The 27,928-nt window shown below is 41.3% G+C and overlaps 1 protein-coding gene, 2 long non-coding RNA genes and 1 pseudogene across 7 annotated transcripts in view; 3 read left to right on the top strand and 1 right to left on the bottom strand.

Moving 5' to 3' along the window:
- The window catches only part of MYZAP (myocardial zonula adherens protein), a 121,361-nt gene extending 108,002 nt beyond the window's left edge, over positions 1-13,359 (top strand). For all 5 annotated transcript variants that reach the window (XR_015134607.1, XM_086321186.1, XM_086321185.1 and 2 more), the window contains one exon: positions 12,419-13,359. Coding sequence is in view for 4 of the 5 variants with exons in the window: in XM_086321186.1 (XP_086177312.1) it covers positions 12,419-12,515 (97 nt within the window). In the remaining variant the exon portion in view is untranslated. The remainder of the gene's footprint in view (positions 1-12,418) is intronic.
- LOC147364507 (uncharacterized) overlaps positions 1-27,928 on the bottom strand; it is a 37,121-nt gene that overhangs the window by 4,873 nt on the left and 4,320 nt on the right. Inside the window, exons 2-4 of the long non-coding RNA XR_015134608.1 lie at positions 20,451-20,597; positions 18,351-18,516; positions 1,221-1,318 (exon numbers count right to left, since the gene is read on the bottom strand). This is a non-coding gene — a long non-coding RNA (uncharacterized LOC147364507). The remainder of the gene's footprint in view (positions 1-1,220; positions 1,319-18,350; positions 18,517-20,450; positions 20,598-27,928) is intronic.
- LOC147364508 (U6 spliceosomal RNA) lies at positions 14,100-14,166 on the top strand (annotated as a pseudogene).
- On the top strand, positions 19,592-26,228 carry LOC147364509 (uncharacterized). Its single transcript, XR_015134609.1, has 2 exons — positions 19,592-22,041; positions 26,072-26,228. It is a non-coding gene; the product is annotated as an uncharacterized LOC147364509 (long non-coding RNA).

Consider the following 27,928-nt stretch of genomic DNA (forward strand, 5'->3'; position numbering starts at 1 on the left):
CTTAATGTGTTAAAGAAAATGGCTGAATTTTCATTCTGTGGTTGAAATTATTTGTGTTCTTGAAATCCTGTTTCTTAGTGATCAACTAAAAAAACTAACCTCAATTCTTTTTGAAAGGTTGAGATATGAGAGCCTGTTTCTGAAACCCAGAGGGTTCACCTTTATAAATATTTCTGAACTTTATGGGCTTTTAGGATAGTGTCACCAGAGACTATTTCTGTTCTGTGGTATTTTCACAGGAGTTGGCACAAATTGCCATCTGGCTCATGCCCCTGGCACTCCACTAAACTGCCTGGTCGGGTCCCTGGGGGCTCCTGAACTGTGATATCCTGTGGATTCCTCTGTAGCAGGTGATGGTGAAATTGTTACCACTCGTTCCTCAAAATCCATTGTCCTCTGGTTGCCTTGGTCATTGATCTGTGTAGTGATAGTTCTGTGTCTGGCCTGAGTGAGCTGCTGAGGTCATGAAGATAAGCAAGATGTGGTTTTCACACTTCACGAAATTATAGCTAGCAGAGGATGTGCAGACCAGCAGGTGCAGTGAGATGCTTCCAGGAGTGTCACAAGCCTCTGTGACAGTCATTTTCAATGGGAGGAGAGTGTGGAAAAGACATTGAATCTCTTGGGAGAGTTATGTGAAGATTAAGATTCCCCCACACCCAGGCTTCTAATACACCTTATTAAGAAGTTGTCTCCTAACCATGGTTGAAAATCACCGCACGGTAATAGGTGTTTGTTGTTGTTGCTGTTTAGTCGCTCAGTTGTATCCGACTCTTTGCAACCCCATGGACTGTAGCCCGCCAGGTTCCTTTGTGCATGGGATTCCCCAGCAAGGATACTGGAGTGGGTTGCCATTTCCTTCTCCAGGGGACTCTTCCCAATGCAGGGATCGAACCTGCGTCTCCTGCATTGCAGGCAGATTCTTTACTGCTGAGCCACCTGGGTAGCTGTATATAGTTATAAACCTTTTCTCTTGTGATGATTTATTAGCAACTCTCAAGCAATACAGTATTGTTACCTACAGTTGTATGCTGTCCATTACACCCTGTGACTTTTATAACTGGGAGTCTGTACCTTTAGGCCCCTTCACCCATTGTGCCCATCCCCCACCCACTTCTTCTGGCAATCATCCGTCTTTTCTTGGTATCTGTGAACTTGGTTTTTGTTCTGTTTAACATATGAATAAGATACTTTGTCTTTGTCTGACTTATTTCACTTACCCTAATGTCCTCAAGGTCCATCCATGTTTTGCAAATGGCAAGATATTATTCTCCTGCATTGGCAAGTGGATTCTTCACCACTGAACCACCACGGAACCCTGTGGATGGGAGGTGTTACTGATGAGGGCAAATTTAAAAAAAGTGAACCCTGTGGAAGGAGAAAACTGAGCGGTGCTGCTCAAGGAAACTGAGGGCACACAGAGAAAGGGATGATGGTTTCTGTCACTGCTGTGCAGAATCGGGGGATGAGGTTTGACTCTTGAAATACAGGTAGGAATTCATCAGATTTATTTGAGGGGACAGTTGAGGATGGCAGAACTGTGAAGCAGTGTGTAAATAAGGAAAGGCCAGGCGAAAGACAGAACAGTAGATGGCAGAGGCCTTTACACCCTGCAGGGGAGATGAGAGTCCATCCAGGAAGCAAGGGGGGAAATGAAGAGTTTGAAGAATAGTAATATGCTCCAATTGCCCTTTTAGGAAAATATATTTGGCAGCAAAATGGATATGGGCTAAACCTGCAAGTAACAGAAATCATTTCTGCCTGTCATGTGGTCTACCAAAGTGCAAGGGAAGCTGGGAAAGGTAGTTATATGTCTATAAGGAAAAAGAAATGGGACATTTTCTCCATTTTAATCACAAAATTGTTACTTCTGCCTCCTAAATATCATCTTAACATTTCCTTGCTACTTTACCTCCAGTGCGATTTTTACAGTTTGAGTTCTCATGGTCTCTCTCACTTTCTAAATAGCAAAACTCTCCTAAATAACCTCCGGCCTCCAGACTAAGGCCTTTGGAGTCAACCCTCAAGGTGTCAAGGAATCTTGCTAGAATAAAAATAGGGGCATATCCTGCCCTCCTTAAAAACGGCTCACTGTCTCATTCTGAACCCCTTAGCAGGGCACAGAGGGCCCTTCGTCCCCCTTCCGCCCCAACCTCATCTTCTGCCATTTTCACATTGAACTCTTTTGCTCCAGTCCTGGCTGAGTATGTCTCCTTTTCACACTGTGGCCTCTGTGTTCACCCTTCTTTGCCTGTACTGCCTCCGCCTGGAATTCCCACCTCTTCCTCACTCACCTGAGGAATGCCTAGGCATCCTTCAGGAGTCACCTTCCTGGGGCTGACTTCCTCTCAGTGAAGCTAACTTGTCTGCCCTCAGTTTGCCCATAATGTGTTTGTTCTTGTGCTGCTCAGGGTCTTGGCAGGAAGGGAAAATGGAAGACAGTTAAATGAAATGACTGTGTATAAATTTGAGGGCAGCTTTTAGGAAAATAAAAAATGGACACTGGCTTGCTCTGGAGCTAGCAACAGTGGCAGCTATTTCCAGCCTGGGTCTGAAGAGATAGGGAGAGAAAGCTGGTAGAGGAGATGAAGGGGTGAGTTATAGTGCAGCCTTTGCTAGAGGAATGTAGCCAACCACCAAGCTGCAGCCTGAGCAGAGGGAGCAGATGGCTTGGGCTGCCTGTGCTGCATTCTCTGCCTCCACCTCCTAACAGGTCCAAACCAACTGGAAGGTAATGGGTGAGGGGGTCTACTGATGTCCACCTCTGGGCAACTTCCCAGGGTACAGGGGAGAGAAAGGGGGGATGGATCTGAACAGGCAAATGTAAAGCATCCAATATAGCTCCTTATGTCTTTATACAGCCAAGGCAATGGCACCCCACTCCAGTACTCTTGCCTGGAAAATCCCATGGGCGGAGGAGCCTGGTGGGCTACAGTCCATGGGGTTGCTAAGAGTCGGACACGACTGAACAACTTCACTTTCACTTTTCACTTTTACGCATTGGAGAAGGAAATGGCAACCCACTCCAGTACTCTTGCCTGGAGAATCCCAGGGACAGCAGAGCCTGGTGGGCTGCCGTCTATGGGTCGCACAGAGTTGGGCACGACTGAAGTGACTTAGCAGTAAGACATTACAATGATTTAAGTATCTTTCCCATCTAATTGTGAGCTCCTGAATGCATGGTGTTTTTTTTTTGTTTTTGTTTTTTTTTTTTTTAATTTTTCTGAATCATGGATACCTAGCAACCTTAAGTTGCTAAAACTACTGTCTGGCTCCAGGGAAGAAGGGGGTTCAAGATGGTGGAGGAGCAGGACATAGAGCTCACCTTTTCCCACAAAAACATTAACTATACATCTACAAGTGGACCAGTTCACACTGAACATTTACTGAATGCTGAAAGAAGACCTCAGACTTTGGAAAGGGCAAGAAAATCGCCACATAACTGGGTAGGATAAAAGGGAAAAGAAAGAATTGGGATGGGGCCTGCACCCAGGGAGGGAGCTTTTAAGAAGCAAAGATATACCATATCCTTGGATTGGAAGAAGTAGTATCCAAATGACTGTACAATGGAAAAAAGACAGCCTCTTCAATAAGTGGTGCTGGGAAAATTGGATAGCTACATGTAAAAGAATGAAATTAGAACACTCCCTAACATCATACACAAAAATAAAACTCAAACTGAAGACCTAGACGTAAGGCCAGACACTATAAAACTCCTAGAGGAAAACAGAACACACTCTGATGTAAATAGCAATGATCTTTTTGGATCCATCTCCTAGGGAACATATCTCAAAAGCCATTTATGACAAATCCACAGCCAACAACATACTCAATGGTGAAAAGGTAATAGCTTTCCTGCTAAAATGTGAACTAAGGCTGCTCACTGTCACCACTTCTATTCAGCATACTCCTGGAAGTCTAGGACACAGCAGACAAGAAATAAAAGGTATCCAGACTGGAAGTGAAGAGGTAAAATTGTCACTGTATGCAGACAACATGGTTACATATATATATAAAATCCTAAGAACTCCACACAAAACTACTTGAGCTAATAAATGAATTCAGCAAAGTAGCAGGATTTAAGCCTAACATTCAAAAATTGGTTGCATTTCTTTACATTAACAATGAAATATCAGAAAGAAATGTAAAAACAAAAAAACTTTTAAAAATAGCACCAAAAAAAGGAATAAACCTGACCAAGTAGGTGAAAGACTTATGCTGTGAATTATAAAACAATAATAAAGGAAATTAAAAAGCATTCAGAGAAAGGGAAGATATCCCATGCTCTTGGATTGGAAGAATTCATACTGTTAACACATTACTGACAAGGGGGTTTTTGCAGAAACTAACACCTGTGGCCGGTGATTTGTTATGTAAATGAATATGGAAACATCTCTAGTCAATAATGTTCAGGTAACAAAACACATATTACTACATCTCTGATCAGTAACGTATTAAAATAGCAATGTGACACAAAAAAGTCTACAGATTTAATGCAAACCCTATCAAAATACCCATGACATTTTTCATAGAACTAGAAAAATAATCCAAAAATTAATATGGAATTATAAAAGACACAGAATTGCCAGTCCTAAGGGAAAAAAGCAGGAGGCATAACTCTCCCAGACTTCAGACAATATTACAAAGTTACAGCATTCAAAACAGTGTATTATTGGTACAAAACCAGATATACGGATCAGCAGGACAGAACAGAGAGGCCAAAAACAAACCCACATATCTAAGGTCAATTAATCTCCAACAAAGGAGAAGAGAATATAAAATGGGGGAAAAGTCTCTTGAGCAAGTGGTGCTGGGAAAGCTGGACAGCAGCACATAAATGAATGAAATTAGAACACACCTTCACATCATGCACAAAAATAAACTCAAAATGGCTTAACGCCTTAAACACAAGACATGACACCATAAAACACCCAGAAGACAGCACAGGCAAAACGTTCTCTGACGTAAATTGTACCAATGTTTTCTTAGATCAGTCTCCCAAGGCAATAGAAATAAAAACAAAAACAAACAAATGGGACTTAAGTAAACTTACAAACTTTTGCACAGCAAAGGAAACCATAAAAAAATGAAAAGACAATCCACGGAATGGGAGAAAATATTGGCAAATGATGCAGCAGACAGGGGCTTAACCTCGAAAATACACAAACAGCTTATATAACTAGACAACAACAACAGCAAAAGCCCAATGGAAAAATGGGCAGAAGACCTAAATACACATTTCTCCAAAGAAGAAATATAGATGACCAGTAGGCACATGAAAAGATGCTCAGCATCACTAATTAGTAGAGAAATGCAAATTACAATGAAGTACCAACATACACCAGTCAGAAGAGCCCTCATTAAAAGGTCAACACACAATGAAAAAGAAGTTACAACAGACAATGCAGAAATACAGAGATTACTGTGAGCAACTATATGCCAATAAAACAGACAACCTGGAAAAAAATGGACAAATTCTTAGAAAAGTACAACAACCATCCAAGACTGACTCAGGAAGAAATAGAAATTATGAACAGACCAATCACAAGCACTGAAATGGAAACTGTGATCAAAAACCTTCCAACAAACAAAAGCCCAGGGCCAGATGGCTTCACAGCGAATTCTATCAAACATTTAGAAATGAACTAACACCTATCCTGCTCAAACACTTCCAAAAAACTGCAGAGGGAGGAATACTCCCAAACTCATTCTATGACGCCACCATCACCGTGATACCAAAACCAGATAAAGTTATCACACAAAAAAGAAAACTATAGGCCAATATCATTGATGAATACAGATGTAAACATCCTCAACAAAATACGTGCAAACAGAATCCAACAACACATTAAAAGGATTATATATCGTGATATAGTGGGTTTATCCCAGGGATACAAGGATTCTTTGATATATGCAAATCAATCAATGTAACACACCATATTAACAAATGCAGAAAAAGCTTTCAACAAAATTCAACTCACATTTGATAAAATCTCTCCAGAAAAATGGGCACAGTAGGAATCTACCTCAACATAAGAAAAGCCATATAGGACAAGACCACAGAAAACATTATTCTCAATGGTGAAAAACTGAAAGTATTTCCTCTAAGATCAGGAACAAGGCAAGGGTGCCCTCTCTCATCATCATTAGTCAACATAATTTTGGAAGTTGTAGCCATGGCAATCAGAGACGAAATAAAAGGAATCCAGACTGGAAAAGAAGAAGTTAAACTCTGTTTGCAGATGACATTGATAAAGATACCACCAGAAAACTACAAGAGCTAATCAATGAATTTAGTAAAGTCACAGGATATAAAATTAATACACAGAATTCCCTTGCATTCCTACACATTAACAATGAAGAATCGGAAAGAGAAATTAAGGAAACAATCCCATTCACCATTTCAACAAAAAGAATAAAATACCTAGAAATAAACCTACCTAAGGAGACACACGATCTCTATGCAGATATACTGATGAAAGAACTCAAAAGACGATACAAACAGATGGAGAGATAAATCACGTTCTTGGATTGGAAGAATCGACAGTATGAAAACGTACATTGCTTTGGGTAGTAAAGTCGGATTTCATGCAATCTCTATCAAATTACCAATGGCATTTTTCACAGAACTAGAAGAAAAAATTTTATAATTTGTAGGGAAACACAAAAGACCTTGAATAGCCAAAGCAATCTTGAGAAAGAAAAATGGAATTGGAGGACTCAACCTTTCGACTTCACTCTATATTACAAAGCTACAGTAATCAAGACAATATGATACTGGCACAAAAACAGAAATACAGATCAATGGAACTGGCTAGAAAGCCCAAAGATAAACCTCTGCACCTATGGGCACTTTATCTTTGACAAATGAGGCAAAAGTATACAGTGGAGAAAAGATAGTCTCTTCAGTAAGTGGTACTGGGAAAACTGGACAGCTACATGTAAAAGAATGAAATCAGAACACTTTCTAACATCATACACAAAAACAGACTCAAAATAGATTAAAGACCTAAACATAAGACCAGAAACTATAAAACTCTTAGAGGAAAACATAGGCAGAACAGACATAATGCTCAGCCAAGATCCTCTTTGACTCACCTCCTAGAGTAATGGAAATAAAAAAATAAACAAATGGGACTTAACTAAACTTAAAAGCTTTTGCACAGCAAAGGAAACTATAAACTAGATGAAAAGACAGCCCTCAGAATGGGAGAAAATAATTGCAAATGAAACAACTGACAAAGGATTAATCTCCAAAATATACCAGCAGCTCATGCAGCTCAATATCAGAAAAGCAACCCAATCAAAAAATGGGCCGAAGACCTAAACAGACATTTCTCCAAAGAAGACATATAAATAACCAACAAACACATGAAAAGATGTTCAACATCACTTATTATCAGAGATATGCAATTCAAAACTACAATGAGATATCATCTCACACTGGTCAGAATGGTCATCATCAAAAAAATCTACAAACAGTAAATGCTGGGGAGGGTGTGGAGAAAAGGAAACCCTTGTGCACTGTTGGTGGGAATGTAAACTGATATAGCCACTATGGAAGACAGTATGGAGATTCCTTAAAAAACTAGGAATCAAATTACCATGTGACCCAGCAATCCCACTACTAGGCATATATGAAGATAAAACCATAACTGAAAAAGACACATGTACCCCAATGTTCATTGCAGCACTATTTACAACCGCCAGGACATGGAAGCAATGTAGATGTCCATCGGCAGATGAATGGATAAGGAAGTTGTGGTAGATATCCGCAGTGGTATATTACTCAGCTATAAACAGGAACGAATATGAGTCAGTTCTAATGGGGTGGATGAACCTAGAGCCTTTTATACACAGGGAAGTTAGAAGGAGAAAAACAAGTATTGAATATTAGTGCATATATATGGAGTTTAGGAAATGGCAATCCACTCCAGTACTATTGCCTGGAAAATCCAATGGACAGGGGAGCCTGGTAGGCTACAGTCCATGAGGTTGCAAAGAGTTGGACACCACTGAGCGACTTCACTCACTCATGGAATTTAGAAAAATAGTGCTGATGAACCTATTTGCAGGGAAGGAAGGGACATGAAGATGCAGGAAACAGACTTGTGGACACAGTGGGGGAAGGAGAGGGAAGGATGAACTGAGAAAGTAGCACTGACATATATACACTACCATGTGTAAAATAGCTAGCTAGTGGGAAGCTGCTGAACAGCACAGGGAGCCCAGCCTGGTGCTCTGTGATGACCTAGAGGGGGGAGGTGGGAGCAGGGAGGCAGGGTCACAGCGAGGGGACATATATATAATTATGGCTGATTCATGTTGTTGTATGGCATAAACCACACAACATTATAAAGCAATTATCCTCCAATTAAAAAATAAAATGAAATAAAAATATTGTATATTAAAGCATTCATACGGAATCTAGAAAAATGGTACTGATGAGCCTATTTGCAGGGCAGGAATAGAGACACGGGTGTGGATACAAGCGGAAGGAGGAGAAGGAGAGGTTGGAGTGAACTGACATAGCATTGAAATATATATATTATTATCATGTGTAAGATAGCTAGTGGGAAGTTGCTGTATGAAACAGGGACCTCATCTACAAACAATATCTGGAGAGGATGTGGAGAAAAAGGAACCCTTTTGCACTGTTGGTGGGAATGTAAATTGATAACAGGCACTATGGAGAACAATATGGAGATTCCTAAAAAAAAAAAAAAGGGAATAAAACTACCATATGACCCAGCAATCCCACTGCTGGGCATATACCCTGAGAAAACCATAATTCAAAAAGATGCATATACCCTCATGTTCACAGTAGCACTATTTATAACAGCTAAGACATGGAAGCAACCTAGATGTCCACTGACAGATAAATGGATAAAGATGTGGTACATGGATACAACAGAACATTACTCAGCTGTAAAAAGAATGAATTTGAGTCCGTTCTAGTGAGATGGATGAACCTAGAACCTGTTATGCAGAGTGAATTAAGTCAGAAAGGGAAAAACATCATATATTAACGCACATATATGGAATCTAGAAAAATGGTATTAATGAACTTATTTGCAGGGAAGGAATGGAGACACAGACACAGAGAACAGAGCTGTGGACACAGTGGCATAAGCAAAGAGTGGGATGAATGGAGACAGTAGCACTAACACGTGTACACTAACGTGTAACACAGACAGCTGGTGAGAAGGTGCCGTGTAACACAGGGAGCCAGCGTGGTGCTCTGTGATGACTAGCGGGGAGGGAGGCTCAAGAAGGAGGTGACATATATGTATAATTATGGCTGACTTGTGCTGGTGTACAGCAGAAACCAATACAACATTGTAAAGCAATTTTCCTCCAATTAAAAAATAAATTAAAAAAAAAGAGGAAGCTCAACTTGGTACTCTGTGATGACGAGAGGGGTGGGATGGTGGGAGATGGGAGGGAGGCTCATCAGGGAGGGGATATATGTATACTTACAGCTGACTCATGTTGTTGTACTGCAGAAATTAATGCAACATTGTAAAGCTGAGCCATTGGGGAAGCACTTAAAGCAATTACCCTCCAATTAAAAATTGTTTTAAAAAAAGATACACTTGAATAATGGAAAAAAGTCAACAAACAACAAATTCTGGAAAGAATGTGGGGAAAGAGAGGCCTCCTATATTGCTGGTGGGAATGTATGTTAGTGTAGCCACTATGGAAAACTGTGGAAGTTCCTCAGAAAATTAAAAATAGAATTACCATATGATTCAGCAGTCCCACTCCCAGGCATATAGCTAGACAAAACTCTAATCCCAAAAGATCCACACCCCACTATGTTCACAGCAGCATTATTCACAATAGCCAACACATGGAGACAACCTAAATGTCCAGCAACAGATGAGTGGATAGAGAAGACGTAGTACATATATACAGACAATGAATAGGACTCAGCCATAAAAGGGATGAAACGATGCCATTTGCAGCAATGTGGATGCAACTAGAGATTGGCATACTAACTAAAGTCAGTCAGAAAGAGAAAGACAAACACCACATGATATCACTTACATGTAGAATCCAAAATATGACACATATGAACTTACTTATGAAACAGAAACAGACTCATAGACCGTAGAGAACAGATTTGTGGTTGCCAAGGGGAAGGGGAGGACCGGGAATGTGGGATTAGCAGATATAAACTATTACATATAGGATGGATAAACAACAGGGTCCTACTGTATAACATGAAACTCTATTCAATATTCTATAATAAACCATAATGGAAAAGAATATGAAAAAGAATGTCTATATAACTGAGTCCACTTTGCTGTACAGCAGAGATTGGCACACATTGGAAATCAACTATACTTCAATAAAAATAAAATTAAATAAAAATACAAACAAATACCTCGTGAAACTTAAAAGCTTCTGCACAGCAAAGGAAATCATAAACAACAAAAAGACAATCCACAGAATGGGAGAAAATATTTGCAAGTGAAGCAGCAGACAAGGGATTAATCAATAAAATATACAAACAGCTCACACAGCTCTATGTCAGATAAAAAAAGAAAAAACAACCAAAGAATAGGCAGAGGCTTTAAATAGCCATTTCTCCAAAGAAGACATACTGATGGCCAAAAAGCACATGAAAAGATGCTCAACATCACTAATTATCAGAGAAACATAAAATTACAGTGAGGGATCACCTCACCTAAGTCAGAATGGCCTCATCAAAACATCTATAGACAGTAGATGCTGGAGAGAGTGTGGAGAAAAGGAACCTTCCTACACTGTTGGTGGGAAGGTAAATTGGTGCAACCACTATGGAAAACAGTATGGGGGTTCCTTAAAAAACTAAAACTAGAACTACTATATAATTTAGCAGTTGTACTCTTGGGCATATATCCAAAGAAAATCGTAATTCCAAAAAAACACATGCACCCCAGTGTTCATTACAGCACTATATACAACGAGCAAGACATAAAAGCAACCTAAATGTCCATCGACAGAGGAATCGATAACGATGTGGTACGTTTATACAGTGGAATATTACTCAGCCATAACAATGAAATAATGTCATTTGCAGCAACGTGGATGAACTCAGAAATTATTACACTGAGTGAAGTAAGTCATACAAAGACATATCATATGATACCACTCATATGTGAACCTAATATTTACAGAACAGAAGCAGACTTGGAGATAAAAAAACAAACTTACGGTTACCAAAGGGGAAATGTGGGAGGCGGTTAAATCAGGAGCTTGGGATTAACATATACACACTATTATACATAAAAAAGATAACCAACAAGGACCTACTATATAGCACAGGGAACTCTACTCAATATTTTGTGATAACCTATATGAGAAAAGAATCAGAAGATGAATATACGTGCATGTGTAACAATAAAAAAGGCTGACACCGAAGAATTGATTCTTTTGAACTGTGGTGTTGGAGAAGACTCTTGAGAGTTCCTTGGACAGCAAGGAGATCAAACCAGTCAATCCTAAAGGAAATCAACCCTGACTATTCATTGGAAGGACTGATGCTGAAGCTGAAGTTCTGGTACTTGAGAGTAGCATGGAAATATATACATTACCATATGTAAAACAGATAGCTAATGGAAAGTTGAGGGCTTCCTTCGTGGCTCAGATGGTAAAGAATCTGTCTGCAATGCAGGAAACCCGGGTTGATCCCTGGGACAGGAAAATCCCCTGGAGAAGGGAATGGCTACCCGCTCTACTATTCTTGCCTGGAGAATCCCATGGACAGAGGACTTTTGAAAGTCTCTTGGACAGCAAAGAGATCGAGCCAGTCAGTCCTAAAGGTAATCAACCCTGAAATATTCATTGGAAGGACTGATGCTGAAGCTCCAATACTTCAGCCACCTGAGGCGAAGCACCAACTCACTGGAAAAGATCTTGATACTGAGAAAGATTGAGGGCAGGAGAAGCAGGTGACAGCGGACAAGATGGTTGGATAGCATCACTGACTCAATGGACATGATTCCATTGAGCAGACTCCAGGAGAGAGTGAAGGACAGGGAAGTCTGGCGTGCAGTCCATATGGGGTCACAAAGAGTTGGACACGACTTAGTGACTGAACGACAATGAGAACTTCCTATATAATACAGGGAGCTAAACCTGGTGCTCTGTGACAACCTAAAGGAGTGGGAGTTTCACGAGGGAGGGGATATTCATAAATTCTGATTCATGTTGATGTATGGCAGAAACCACACAATATTGTAAAGCACTTATCCTCCAAATAAATAATTTTTTTAAAGTTACTAAAAATAATGGTCCCTCTAAATACTCAACTGTATTACTGCAGTCTATTTTTAAGTGTTGAAAATGGATTTCCTAGAGTTATCTTATCACGTGAAGCATATGGTGAGTTTTGTTTCATATTCCTGATTTGCCTTTTTTCATTTCTCAGCCAAATAGGTAGGACTCGTGAGATCTCAATGCCTTCCAGGAACTATACTCCGTACACACGAGTCCTAGAGTTGACCACAAAGAAAACTCTGACCTAAGCACTTGGAGACATGCACTTTTCACAGATGGACAAAGGCCCTGGAACCCTGCAACCTGAAGTCTGGAAAGGGTGACTGTTGCTTCCTCCTGTACACTGTTTTAAGTCCCAGTGGAAATTGCTGAGGTTTTGCTCCACTTCTAAAACATGAGGCAAAGTGAAGGTGGAAGGGGGAGGGCAGGAGAGAGAGGTTTCAAGGTTGTTTTTCAAACCCCCAACCAGTGTATGTATGTACCCTGCTGTACTGGGCTGTTGTTAGCTTTCCATGTAGACACTGAGCCCTGGCAGGAGAATTCTCTATTTTCTGTTTTACTAGACTTCGGTTGGGAGGAAAAAGGGTATTAACTTGAAATTTCATGCTACTCATGCCAGGATCATTTGTTACAGCATGAAGGTTTTATTTACCCGTAAAAGTATTAGAGGCAGTGTTTCTCGGCTACAGGGAAGCCTGTCCATAGGAGCATGGGCACCTGGGGAAATGTGACCCCAGGAAGGAAGGGGCAGGTGCCGCAGACCCATGCAGGGGCTTGGGAGCCTCGGCTGGAGCCAGTCCTTGTGAGGGCAGACACGTTTCATTCTGATGTGCTAATCCCTCGGTTTAATTTGTGCCTTATGCCTTTATGGGGCCAGCTGAAATCACTGTATTTCTTCAACCTGTGATTTAGTTTTTCTTTCTCACTTTAAATGAAAGAGAATTTTGTATGTTGTAGAAATTTAATCACTTAATGCTTTCAGTATCAATTATTGTTTTTGTTAAAAGAATGAATAATTTGTTCATGCATGCTCTACTTTGATATTATAACCTATGTCACATACGTTTAATAAATGCCATATATTTTGTTCTACTGATGCTGTCATTGTGTGTCATTCATGACTGTGTAGAGGGGTAAAGAACAGAACCAGGTTCTGGACTGTTCAAGTTAGGGCACCATAATTTTTCAATCAGTACAATCCCTGGAATCATTTATAAACTGTACGAGAGGGTGTGTGTGTTTCTGTGTATGTATTTAAACTCTGAAATTTATCTAGTTAACTTACCTTCTAGAAAGATTAAGATGCATTCATGTTTATAAAACATTAAAATCATTTTTACTAAAAAAAAAATCCTCCTGTGTGCCCAAACTCCCTGTGCTGTGGTTAGTCGTTCAGTTGTGTCTGACTCTTTGCAACCCCATGGACTGTCACCTGCCAGGCTCCTCTGTCCATGGGGGTTCTCCAGACAAGAATACTGGAGTGAGTATCACTCTAGGGAATCTTTCCTCCTCCAGGGGATCTTTCTAACCCAGAGATTGAACCCAGGTCTCCCTCATTGCAGGTGGATTCTTTACCAGCTGAGCTACCAAGGAAGCCCGCCCAAACTCCCTACCTCTTACCTTTAAAAAAAAAAAAAAAGAGCCAAAGAAAGAAAGCAAAGCAACTCAGTTGAGTAAATGACCATAAGTCGGCATAGTGTCAAAGAGGAAATGGCATATTTTGAAGTCAAATTTTTATTTACATTGAGGTTGTGGGACCTTGGACGTGTCATCAAAGCTCTCTGAATATCAACTTCATATTCTACTAACTTGGGATAATCATGCCTACCTGATTGCTTCAGCAGCACATATACTAAAATTGGAACGCTATACAGAAGATTAGCATGGCCCCTCAGCAAGCAAATCAGATCCCTTATGATTATACAGTGGAAGTGACAAATAGATTCAAGGGATTAGATCTGATAGAGTCCCAGAAGAACTATGGATAGAGGTTCATAATACTGTAAAGAAGGTGGTAATCAAAACCATCCCCCAGAAAAATACAAGTCAAAAAGGTTGTCTGAGGAGGCCTTACAAATAGCTGAGAAAAGAAGAGAAGCAAAAAGCAAAGGAGAAAGGGAAAGATATACCCAATTGAATGTAGAGTTCTAAAGAATAGCAAGGAGAGATATGAAAGCCTTCTTCAGTGAACAATGCAAAACAAAGAAATAGAGGAAAACAATAGAATGGGAAAGACTAGAGATCGCTTCAAGAATATTAGAGATACTGAGGGAATATTTCATGCAAAGATGGGCACAATAAAGGACAGAAACACTATGGACCTAACAGAAAAAAGCAGAGACATCACTTTACCAACAAAGATCCATAAGCTATGGTTTGTGAGAGCTGGACCATAAAGAAAGCTGAGTGCTGAAGAATTGATGCTTTTGAACTGTGGTGTTGGAGAAGACTCTTGAGAGTCCCTTGGACAGCAAGGAGATCAAACCAGTCAATCCTAAAGGAAATCTGTCCTGAATATTCATTGGAAGGACTGATGCTGAAGCTCCAATATTTTGGCCAACTGATGTGAAGAACTGTCTTCTTAGAAAAGACCCTGATTCTGGGAAAGACTGAAGGTAGGAGAAGAAGGGGACAACAAAGGATGAGATGGTTGGATGGCATCACTGACTCAATGGACATAAGTTTGAGCAAGCTTCAGGAGCTGGTAATGGACAGGGAAGCCTGGCGTGCTGCAGTCCATGGGGTCGAAATGAGTGGGACATGACTGAGCAACTGAACTGAACTGAACTGAAAAGAAGCAGAAGAGATTAAGAAGAGGTGGCAAGAATACATGAAAGAACTGTATAAGAAAGGTCTTAATGGCTCAGATAACCATGATACTGTGATCACTCACCTAGAGCCAGACGTTCTGGAGTCCAAAGTCAAGTGGGCCTTAGGAAGCATTACTAGGAACAAAGCTAGAGAACGTGATGGAATTCCAGCTGATCTATTTCAAATCCTAAAAGATGAGGCTGTTAAAGTGCTGCACTCAATATGCCAGCAAATTTGGAAAACTCAGCAGTGGCCACAGGACTGGAAAAGGTCAGTTTTCATTCCAGTCCCAAAGAAGGGCAATGCCAAAGAATGCTCAAACTACCACATAATTGTGCTCACTTCACATGCTAACAAGGTAATGCTCAAAATCCTTCAAGCTAGGCTTCAACAGTATGTGAACCGAGAACTTCCAGATGTACTGGAAGCTGGATTCAGAAAAGGCAGAGGAACCAGAGATCAACTTGCCAACATCTGTTGGATCACAGAAAAAGCAAGGGAATTCCAGAAAAACATCTGCTTCATTGACTATGTTAAAGCTTTGACTGTGTGGATCACAACAAACTGTGGGAAATTCTTCAAGAGATGGGAATACCAGACCACCTTACCTGCCTCTTGAGAAACTCATATGCAGGTCAAGAAGCAACAGTTAGAGCCTGACATGGAACGACAGACTGGTTCCAAATTGGGAAAGGAGTATGTCAAGGCTGTATATTTGTCACCCTGCTTATTTAACTTTTATTCAGAGAACATCATGTGAAATGCCAGGCTGGATGAAGCACAAGCTGGAAGCAAGATTGCTGGGAGAAATATCAATAACCTCAGATATGCAGATAACACCACCCTAATTGCAGAAAGCTAACAGGAACCTAAGGAGCCTCTTGGTGAAGGTAAAAGAGGAGAGTGAAAAAGTTGGCTTAAAACTCAACTTCAGAAAACTAAGATCATGGCATCCAGTCCCATCACTTCATGGCAAATAGATGGGGAAACAGTGGCTGACTTTATTTTTGGGGGCTCCAAAATCACTGCAGATGGTGCCTGCGGCCATGAAATTAAAAGATGCTTGCTTCTTGGAAGGAAAACTATGACAAACCTGCTGCTGCTGCTGCTAAGTCACTTCAGTCGTGTCCGACTCTGTGCGACCCCAGAGACGGCAGCCCACCAGGCTCCTGCGTCCCTGGGATTCTCCAGGCAAGAACACTGGAGTGGGTTGCCCACAGGGTAATAAAAAGCAGAGATATCACTTTGCTGACAAAGGTCTATACAGTCAAAGCTATGGTTTTCCAGTAGTCATGTACAGCTGTGAGATTTGGAGCATAAAGACGGCTGAGAGCTGAGGAATTGATGCTTTTGAACTGTGGTGCTGGAGAAGACTCTTGAGAGTCCCTTGGACAGCAAGGAGATCAAACCAGTCAATCCTAAAGGAAATCAATCCTAAATATTCATTGGAAGGGCTGATGCTGAAGCCGAAGCACCAATTCTTCAGCACCAATTCTCTTTGCCACCTGATGCAAAGAGCCAACTCGTTGGAAAAGACTCTGATGCCGGGAAAGATTGAGGGCAGAGGACGAGCTGACAGGATGGCATCACCGAATCAGTAAACCCCAGGGGACAGTGAAAGACAGGGAAGCCTGGCACGCTGCTATCCGTAGGGTCATAAAGATTCAGACATGACTGAGTGACTGAACAACAAGAAGCATGACACACAAGTTCATGAAGTGTTCCATATTTTTTACACAAAAATAAACTCAAAATGGCTTATAGACCTAAACATAAGACATAACACTATAAAACTCGTAGAAGAGATCACAGGAAAAACATTTTCTGACACAAACTATACCAATGTTTTCTTAGATCAGTCTCCCAAGGCAACAGAAACAAAAAACAAACTTAAACAAAAACAAAAAACAAAAACAACAAACAAAAAAGCAAACAATCAGACTCACAAGCTTTTGCATAGCAAAGGAAACCATAAGGAAAACAAAACCAAAATAACCTATGGCATGGGAGGAAATATTTGCAAACAGTATGACCAAGAAGGGCTTAATTTCCAAAATATCCAAACAGCTCTCAGTACAACAAAAAAAGCAAACAACCCAACTGCAAAATGGAAAGGAGGAGACTTCCCTGGTGGCCCAGTTGCAGGCTGTGCTCCCAATGCAGGGGCTCTGGGCTTGATCGCTAGTCAGGGAACTAGATCCCACATGCTGCAATCAAGAGTTCACGCCACAGCTAAAAGATCCCCCATGCCACGATGAAGATGGAAGGTCCTGTCTACCACAACTAAGACCCAGCACAGCCAGATAAATAAGTATGAAGGAGGAAAAAAGAAAAACGGGCAGAAGACCTAAACAGACGTTTCTCCAAAGAAGAAATACAGATGACCAGTAGGTTCATGAAAAGATGATCTACATCACTAATTATTAGAGAAATGCAAATCAAAACTACAATGAGGTACCAGCACCTACTAGTCAGAATGGTCATCATTAAAGAGTCAACAAATAAAAAATGCTGGGCAGGGTGTGGAGAAAGGGAACTCTCCTATGGCTGCTGGTGAGGATGTAAGTTGGGGTAGCCACTGTGGAAAACAGTATGGAAGATTCTCTGAAAACAAAAAATAGAATGACCATATATCCAGCAATTCCACTTCGGGCATAGATCTGGGCAAAACTATAATTCAACAAGAGACATGCAGCCCTGTGTTCACAGTGGGACTGTGCACAATAACCAAGACATGGAAACAACCCAGATGTCTATTTACAGGTGAGTGGATAAGGAAGATGCAGCACATATAGACAGTGGAATATTACCCAGCCATGAAAGAGAACAAAATAATGCCATTTGCAGCAACATGGATAGAACGAGAGATGATCATACTAAGAGTAAGTCAGAAAGAGAGACAAACATCCTATGATATCACTTATCTGCAGAATCTAAGATGTGATACAAATGAACCTATCTATGAAACAGAAACAGAATCACGGACACAGAGGAGAGACTGGTGGTTGTCAAGGGGGAGGGCGCTGGGGGAGGGATGGAGTAGGAGTTTGGGATTAGCAGATGCCAACTGGTATATATACATAACAGATAAATAACAAGGTCCTACTGTGTAGTACAGAGAACTATATTCAATAGCCTATGATAAAGCACAATGGAAAAGAATATATAAAAAAGAATGTATATCTGTAACTGAATCACTTTGCTGTACAGCAGTAATTAATACAACACTGTAAATCAACTGCACTTTAATTAAAAAAAAAAATCACACCTACCTGATAGGCTAACGTGAGTGCCAACTGAGGTAGGTCACGCAGAGGCCTGTCCTGGGGCTCTTGGTGCACAGGAGGGTCCTGCCATCTGGAGGTGTGTCTTAAAGCACTGCTGTTGAGTCCTGGCTACCTTCCCTCTCCAAGGTGCTTTAGCGAGAGAAGCCTTTTCCTAGCGCGGTGTCAAGGAAGAGAGTTTCAGGAAAAAGCAGATCTGGGGACCAGGAGGTAGTGAAGCAGGACTCAGAGTGGCAGAGGGTTCTGGGAAGCCCTGGGCCCCTGGAGAAGCTGGTGGGGAAACAGCTTCTAAATGAAATGTGGTGGCATAAAAAAATGTCAGTTTTTGTGAGACCAAGAAAGAAATAAAGACTATTCGGCAAACACTCCACACCCTCCTTCTTAAAACAACCAAAAAAGGAAAAAAAATCAATAATCTAAATTCAAAGAATGCTAGGAATCATTCAAGGTGGTCTGTACCCGGGGCCTTTTGTATTTATAAATTTTTAAATATACCTGTGGAAATTTTGGAGAAGGCAATGGCGACCCACTCCAGTACTCTTGCCTGGAAAATCCCATGGACAGAGGAGCCTGGTAGGCTGCAGTCCGTGGGGTCGCTGAGTCAGACACGACTGAGTGACTTCACTTTCACTTTTCACTTTCATGCACTGGAGAAGGAAATGGCAACCCACTCCAGTGTTCTTGCCTGGAGAATCCCAGGGATGGGGGAGCCTGGTGGGCTGCCGTCTATGGGGTCGCACAGAGTCAGACACGACTGAAGCGACTTAGCAGCAGCAGCAACATGTGGAGAATTCTAAACATTATTTGAACTATTCAGAAAGACCACTGAAGGGACTTCCTCAGTGATACAGACTTGAAACTGAAAAAGAAAAACCCAGAGCTGATCCTTCTCACCCTTTTGTCAAAATCAGTGACACTTAATCTACTGTCTGAAACAGAGTGGCGTTTGTTCTTCAACCTCCTCATAAGCACAGGTTTCATGTAGAACTAGAGAGAAAAACTAATATCACATAGCAAATTTACTCTGAATTTATTCCAAAAATGTATTCCTATAATAATGCCTCAATTAATATTCTCATTCCAATCCTTCCAGACTTTCTTGAACACACACACAGACCATTTATTGTTTTAGAATACACAGGACTCTATACAGAAGCAGAATCACGACACTCAGGAACGCAGGCTCTTGAGACTGTCTCAGCTTAGTCACAAGTGTGTGCCTTAAGCAAGTCACAGAACCTCTTTGAGCCCCTGTAAAATGGGATCAGTGACAGTTCTTTCCCAACTGTCACTGTGTGCAGATGAAATGAGTTAATATCTGTGGGGTTCCTAGAATAGTGCAGGGCGCAGAGTAAGCACTTGGAAAGCGTTACCTGTGGTTGATAATCACATTTCACTTACACACTACAGCATTCTATATAGGTACAGGTGTATAGAGCTACACTGATGTTTCTGACAGCTAGTTGGATTCTATTTTATTGGTGTACTATGGTTTACTTCGAAGAAGGCAATGGCACCCCACTCCAGTACCCTTGCCTGGAAAATCCCATGGACAGAGGAGCCTGATAGGCTGCAGTCCATGGGGTCGCTAAGAGTTGGACACGACTGAGCGACTTCACTTTCACTTTTAACTTTCATGCATTGGAGAAGGAAATGGCAACCCACTCCAGTGTTCTTGCCTGGAGAATCCCAGGGACGGGGGAGCCTGGTGGGCTGCCGTCTATGGGGTCACACAGAGTCGGACATGACTGAAGCGACTTAGCAGCAGCAGCAGCATGGTTTACTTGCCCTATCCCCAGCTGTTGGAATTTTGGAATTGTCTTTACTCCTTTTAAAGCAATCCTCTGATAAGTTCCTAGAAGAGGGATCACTGGGTCACGAGTTAGGTACATTTCAGTATTTCAGTGCATGTGGTCCAATGTGGCCTCTGGAGATTTGAGTCCACTGAAACTCTCACCAACAAAATGAGAATATTCTTTCCCTACCTCTTTGCCAACACTGGGAATGAGAAATGAAGGCATGTGTAAAGTTGGTAGCTTTAGGGAGGCCTGCACCCCTCCCCCAAAAAACAGACAGTGCAGAAAGTACCTTCAGGATATGGCCTGTGGATACCTGAGCTCCGGACTGTGCAGGTGTGAGCTGCAGGCGTGCAGGCGTCCCCATGGTCCAGAGAGTGCAGGTCAGCCGACAGGAAACAGGACTGGGCTTACTTAGGAGCTGGCGTCCTCCAGGATCCTGGAATCAGAGAAGGCCTGCTGCTTAGTGAGTCAGAAGCTAGAGCTGGCCATCGTGACAAAAGATTCACCATATGTCTGATAGGAGGTTTGAGTTTGGATGGCATGTGCCCCAGGGAGTTCTTTTTAGGGCTACCTGGGGAGAGAATGTTTGGGGACGCGTCTGGAGCTTGGTGATGTGACATGGTCTTCCCAATAGAGGGCGCACCAACTAAGACTGATCCCCAGCTGGTCCAAGTGGATCTGTGTACTCCAGGCACCCTCTTTCTCCCCAGAAAATGCCACTGGCCTGCTCCAGGATTCCTTTCTGTCCTGCTTCAGGCCACATCAGACCACAGTGCTCTTCTGGACAGCCAGACTCAGGGGCCAGTTCAGCTCAACCAGCACATGCCAGGTGCTGGGGAGACACGGATGTGTACCCTCAAGACCTTCATCCTTTCCGAAATTGCTCCCAGTGAGTCTGTCTCCTCCCGATCTTTGCTTTCTCTGAATCCCAGAGGTATTTGTTTCTGTCCTATCTTTTCTACTCTTACGTCTGATGACAGACCATCATGTCCAGGACAGAGGGGCCTGGCGTGCTGCTGTCCATGGGGTCACAAAGAGTTGGACTCAACTCAGAGACTGAACAACAACAACCATACAGGTAAGCTCCTTGGGGGCAGTTTCCTATAAAGGAGGGGACAACATTCCACACCTCAACAAGCATGGAGAAATCTATAAATGAAAAGTATCCAGAAAGAGCCTTGGCCAGAGAAAGTAAAGGAGACTAAGAGTTACCGACCTAGGCATAGCATGCAACCACTCCAGTCTTCACAGCAATTCTGTGTAGAAAATGTCACTACCACCGTTTTGTAGGTAAAGAAATGGAAAGTCAAAGAGAGATAAAACTTGTCTGAAACCGCCAGACCTGACTGACTTCAGAACAGGGGTGGGAAGGCTGGAGTTGGTATTGTCACTAAACTGCAATAGTCCCATGGGTGGCTCTTGAGTGTGGTGCTCCCATGAGCAGCTCTGCCCAGGAAGGAAATGGAATTGAACCCCAAAGAGGCTGGCTGGGCTGATCATGTGAAACAGCACAGGAGGAGTTTCCAGAGACATGCCTACAATCGACACTAACATTGACCCCTGCTGTTAGTACTAGTCATTACGGTGAAGGAGGTGTTGCACTATGAATATCTGCAGACCCAAGGATTTCCTTTTATTGGACACATATTACAGACTTGATGAATAATGCTTACTTGTGAGTAGGACTGTGTACAAGGAAAGCAGGGCAAAAAAACAGTATGTTGGGATAAATAGGATTAAATAAACCATAGACTTCTTTCTCTTATATGCAAATTTGAGAATAACTCACTGGACTTTGTCAGAGGAGGACAAGCCCCAAAGTAAGACGGGAGATGAGTTTCTGGAAAGAGACCAGTGGGAGACTGCTGCTAAATCTGGAGGTAATTTGTTAGGCAGGATTAGATTGCTGATACATGGTGTGAAGTATAAATCAAAGAAATTTTTGCATATGGATGTCCAATGAATTGTTTTAGCACCATCTGTTGAAAAGACTATACATTTCCCACTGAATTGCCTTTGTGCCATTGTGGAAAATCAACTGGTCATATTGGTGCACAGGTCTATTTCTGTACAGTCTGTTATAATGATCTAGTTGCCTGTCTTAACACCAGTCCCACACTGACTTGATTACTGTAGCTTTATCTTAAGCCTTGAAGTCAGGTAGTATGGGCTTTTCGACTCTATTCTTTTTCAAAGTTGTTTTGATTAGTCTAGGTCCTTGGCATTTCCGTATGAGTTTTACTCTCTGTCAGTTTCTACCTATGGGCTGTTGGGATTCTGACTGACATTGCACTGAATAGATAGGGCTTCCCCGGTAGCTCAGTGGTAAAGAATCTGGCTGCAGTGCAGAAGCCACAGGAAACATGGGTTTGATCCCTGGGTCAGGAAGATCCCCTGAAGTATAACAGAGTATGGCAACCCACTCCAGTATTCTTGCCTGGAGAATCCTATGGACAGAGGAGCCTGGTGGGCTACAGTCGACAAGGTTGCAAAGAGTCAGACACAACTGAAGTGTCTTAGCATGCACGCACACATTGAACGGACAGATCATCAAGGAGAAAACCAAGACCCACTGTTGATTATCAGGCCAGCTTGGAGCTGGTAAGACTAGGTGAGTTCCATGCTGGTGCTGCTTCTGTCTTCTTCAGTTGGGAAGGTAATAGGTAAAAACTTTCATGGAATTCTGAACAAAATATTATAAGAAACATTAATTTGTGCCCAAGGGCCATAAAACTGATGTAATTTGAATGCAATAAAATATAAATAAATGGCAAACAGTTCTTGGGGGTTTTCTCTTAATTTTTCAACACATACTTTTGAGTTTTAACATAGAGCATTTACAGCATTCACCTTCCTGAATTGGGGTGGGAGGGGGGTTGAGAAATAATTAGTAGGCAATTTTTTGGCCCTGGGACTTTTCTTGTAAATGTTTTCTTTGGCAGCCATACTCTTGAGAACAGGAAGTTACTCTCTTGTTACAGATTTAAGACTTTTCTGAGCCAAATAACAGAAAGCTGGATTAGTTCTGAAATGAAGGGGGAAAAAAAACAACTCTTGGCTCTTGCTGGAGATTAATGACATCTTGCAAATATTTTAATTCTCCGCTTTCCTCTTAACTTGCCACCTCCTAAACAAAGCACATTCAGCCTGAAAAATCTTAACTGGTCATTCTGTGGTCCAACCCTAAAATAAAATATCTTTATGGTACCCACAAATTTATTTTAACAAAATTTTTGATGGGCTGGGGGAAGGAAATAAATGCTGTCTCAAGTTGACCTTTTCTGTCACAAAATCCCAAAACAGAATTTAAAATAGAAAATGTAGTTGTAAAGATGCTACAGTATCATAAAGATTTATCTTTTTTTTTGATCCTTTAAAGTGCATTTTGCTATAGATAAAAATGATAAATCAAGCTTTGTAAACAAAGCCTATATATTGTTAGAGATGCTTGCAAACAACTTCTTAGCAATTGTTCAAAATAAGAGAATTATATCCTTTGACTACAGCATTTATTAGTCTGACTACAAAACAAGCAAACTGGTTTCCCCCAGAAAAGACTAAGTTCTTTTGAATTAATGTCCACTTTTTACATTTGATTCTAGGAAAAAAAAACAAACACCCAACAACTTGCAATGTCAATGAAGTTTACAACCTGTGGGGACATTAACTACGAAATCAGCGATCTTAATTCCCTGACCAGGGACTCTACCTGTGCGCCCTGCAGTGGGAGCGCAGAGCCCTATCCACTGAAGTGCCAAGGAATTTCCTGTAGGGATTCTCAAAACACAGATGATCTTTAGGAAAACAGATTTAGAAGTGAAGAACACCTTCCTATAACAAGTGATCTCTAGGAAGTGATCTACTAGTGATCTAGGGAGTTTCCGTGGTATTACACTCATCCCTCAGTATCAAAAGTGGGGGAATTGTTTCCACGCTCTCCATTCCCACAGATACCAAAATCCACACATGCTCAAGCCCTTATATAAAATGGTGTAGTATTTGCATAAACTTATCCTTTAATTTAAATCATCAAGATTATTTATAATACCTAATGTAAATGCTTTTTAAATAGTTGCCAGTACACAGGCAAATTCAAGTTTTGCTTTTTTGGAATTTTCCAGGATTTTTTTTCCTTTTCCTTTTTCTGAGTATTTTGGTTCCATGGTGGTGGTGGTGTAGTCGCTTAGTTGTGTCCAACTTTTTGCGACCCCGTGAACTGTAGTCCGCCAGGCTCCTCTGTCCATGAGATTTTCCAGGCAAGAATATTGGAGTGGGTTGCCATTTCCTTCTCCAGGGGATCTTTCCAATCCAGGGATTGAACCCATGGCTCCTGCATCTCCTGCACTGCAGGGCAGATTTTTTTACCACGGAGCCACCATTTTGCTCTGAGGTTTGTTGAATCTGTGGATGTGTAACCCACATATATGGAGGGCTGACTGTATTGCAGCCTCTCAAAAAAGAAAAGGCCTGAAGTTTCATTTATACTTATGTTTTCACACACCAAACTCAAATGTCCTGGTGCCCGGGAAGTGTGCATCAAGGTGGCAAGGGTCTGTGGTAGGATAATGGGGGCAAGTGGCTGGTGCTGGGGAGGAACAGGGAGGATGCTCTCCAGGATCACTAGTACATGTCCATCTTAAAGTCACTCAGATTCATAATTTTGAAAAACTCTGTGCTGCCAAACAAACTCATCTGTAGACTGCATGTATGCTAAGTTGCTTCAGTCATGTCCGACTCTGGGACCCTATGGCTCCTCTGTCCATGGGATTCTCCAGGCAAGACTACTGGAGTGAACGGCCATGCCCTCCTCTAGGGGATCTTCCCAAACTAGGAATCAAACTCACATCTCTTATGTCTCCTACACTGGCAGGCAGGCAGGCAGGTTCTTTACTACCTGGGAAGCTCCATCTGTAGATGTGATGTAGCCAAAACCCCACAATTTGCAACCTTTTATTTACATTTTCTAATGTTTTCTTTCTGTGAATTATAAAGAGAAAACTTATTCCTTTAAACCACTTTTTTTCTCTAGTCAGCATGAAGTGATGTTCCTCCCACGTCATTCATTATAAGTTTGTCTGTCTTCTGCTATTTTGACAACTTCAGGGTTTCTTTTTAACCTTATACACAATCTTAAATTACTCAGAGCTGTCATCCATTAGATATAAAAATTAAATTAAGCCCAAGAATTCTAGGTGATGGAAAACATGATCCAGTCCCATAAGATATGGGCAACCACGGGAGTCCAGCAAAGGCTGATAAAACCCTAAATTTCATCAATGTTGGATGACTATTTATTTAAAGGGAGCTACCTGCTTCCTGGTTTCCTGCATACCAAATATTTCTTTTCAACATTTATGAGCTTAAATAGATGCAGATGTTGCCAAAGAATGTATTATAACATCCATCATCCTAGAATCCTATAATTTAAGCACTGAAAGGCACCTTGGAGTTCATCTGGTTCAATACCCTCATTTTAAATGGGAGAAGACTGAGGCCTAGGAAAATTAACTGGATACAAAGTTGGTGGTACACAGACCCTCTCTTCCCAAAATCATAGTTGTGGATCAACAAATTTCACCACTATACCTTCACTTAACTTCTCTAATCTGGATCACCTTTACTGTCCATATGCTATGCTTGACTATTCTCTCCTCCAAATTTTGGAGAAAATCAAGGAGGACTTTTTCCCCTTGGTCATTCTCCCGATTCTATGCTATATGGGCCTCCCTTCCTCCTTTTCTCCTATTCCCCCTTGCTGAAACTTTTCAGAGTGGTAATCTTCTTTATGCAAGACAGAAAATTAAAGGTGACCAGACACTTGATTCTGGCCAGGGTCTCATGAGAGGAGAGGGGTGGATAGTTTTCTCTAAATCCATTTTGCTGCTGATCATTGATTTCTTTGTTTCACAGCCTCCAATGTATATTGGATTCCAAAGAGTGAGACATAAACGGTGTGCTGGCACTGAAGTAGAGACCTGGTTCTTCTTTCCCTCCACTAAAGGCACAACTCTCAAGTCCCTCTCCTATGACACTTGTAAGAAAATTATTAAATCTCACCCTTTAGTGACTTTGCAAATTACCTTCCTTAAACAACACACTGGATGTTTTACCAAGAATCTTGGGTGACAAGACCCATGTAAGTATAGAAGGATCTGCCCTTCAGCACAGAATCTGAACCGATTCTAACCAAACTTTGGTTTTAATATCCTCGCTTTTTGCCTACCCTACATATTCTCCAAATTGTGAAAAAGTGGTCTTCTGCGGTCTTTCTGCCACCTCAACTCTGTTGTAAAACTCTCGCTGGTCTACTCTTCCTCTCCAATGCCTCAAAATTCTATTTTCTCCCTTTCTCTTCTAACAAAGCCCACTTTTTAGTGTAGATCATCACCTCAGCTAGCCTTTTGTGAGAAAGCCATTTGGAACAAATTCACACTCAAGTGTAAATGACTGATAGGCCACAACCCTTCTAGAAATATCTACTGTCCCAAAGGAAGATCCTTGTTAACCTAGTGATTCTCTTATCAGTGGAATTTTAGCCAATCCATCAAAGGGAAGTGAAGTAAGTCAGCAGAGGGGAAGTGAAGTAAGTCAGACTTGAACAAAGAGAACAGACTTCTGGTTGCCAGAGGTGGGATGGGGTCGGGGGGAGTGGGTAGATGGAGTGGGATTAGCAGATGCAAACTAGTTTATATAGGATGGATAAACAATAAGGTTCTACAGTACAGCACAGGGAACTATATTAAAGATCCTGTGATAAACCATAATGAAAAAGAATATAGAAAAGTATATATATGCATAACTGAATCATTATGCTGTACAGCAGAAATTAACACAACACTGTAGATCAACTATCCTTCAATAAAATGTAAGTAAAAAAAAAAGTCTTTCTCCTAATGGGAGAGGAGGGGCGTCAGCTACAATGTCTGTATATTCTATAACACATATCAGCACATGCTTGCTTTTTTTTTTCCAGATGAATTCAAGGGTGGTTTAATATTTAAAAATTAATAAAAATTTACCATATTGAAAGAATATAGGAGTAAAATCATATGATTATCTCAACATAATTTTTTTGCAGTTTTAAACCTTTTATTTTGTATTGGGGTATAGCTAATAAACAATGTGACAGTTTCAGGTGGAGAGCAAAGGGACTCAGCCATGCATACACATGCATCCATTCTTCCCCAAACTCCCCTTCTATCCAGGCTGTCACATACATTGAGCAGAGTTCCTTGTGCTTCAGTATGGAACTGTGTGTTCCAGTAGGTCCTTGTTGGTTATCTATTTTAAATATAGCAGTGAGTACATGCTTTCTTTCAAGAAGGTGTTTTTTTTTTTTTTCTGGTTTATGAGTTTATTCATATGAAAAATCATAGAAGGACTTCCCTGGTCCTACCTGGTGATCTAGTGCTTAAGAATCCACCTGCCAATGCAGAGACACTGGTTCAATTCCTGGTCTGGGAAGATTCCACATGCTATGGGGTAGCTAAGCCCATGTACCGCAACTATGGAAGCCTGAGTGCCTAGAGCCTGTGCTGGGCAACAAGAGAAGTCACCAATGAGACTAGGAGTCACCCGTACAATGCAACTAGAGAAAACCTGCTTGCAGCAATGAAGACCCAGTGCAGCCAAAAAGACAAACAAATACATAAATAAACAAGTGTTTTTTTAAATGGGCAAAGGATCTGAATAGACATAAAAATAAAATTCACAGAGGTGTTAATCACCATCAGTCACATATCTAACCAATAATCTTGATTAGTGTTG

Source organism: Bos grunniens, chromosome 10, assembly GCF_055505025.1.
Source record: "Bos grunniens cultivar Pamir isolate PY7600 chromosome 10, Bosgru_T2T1.0, whole genome shotgun sequence".
NCBI classification, from domain to species: Eukaryota; Metazoa; Chordata; class Mammalia; order Artiodactyla; family Bovidae; genus Bos; species Bos grunniens.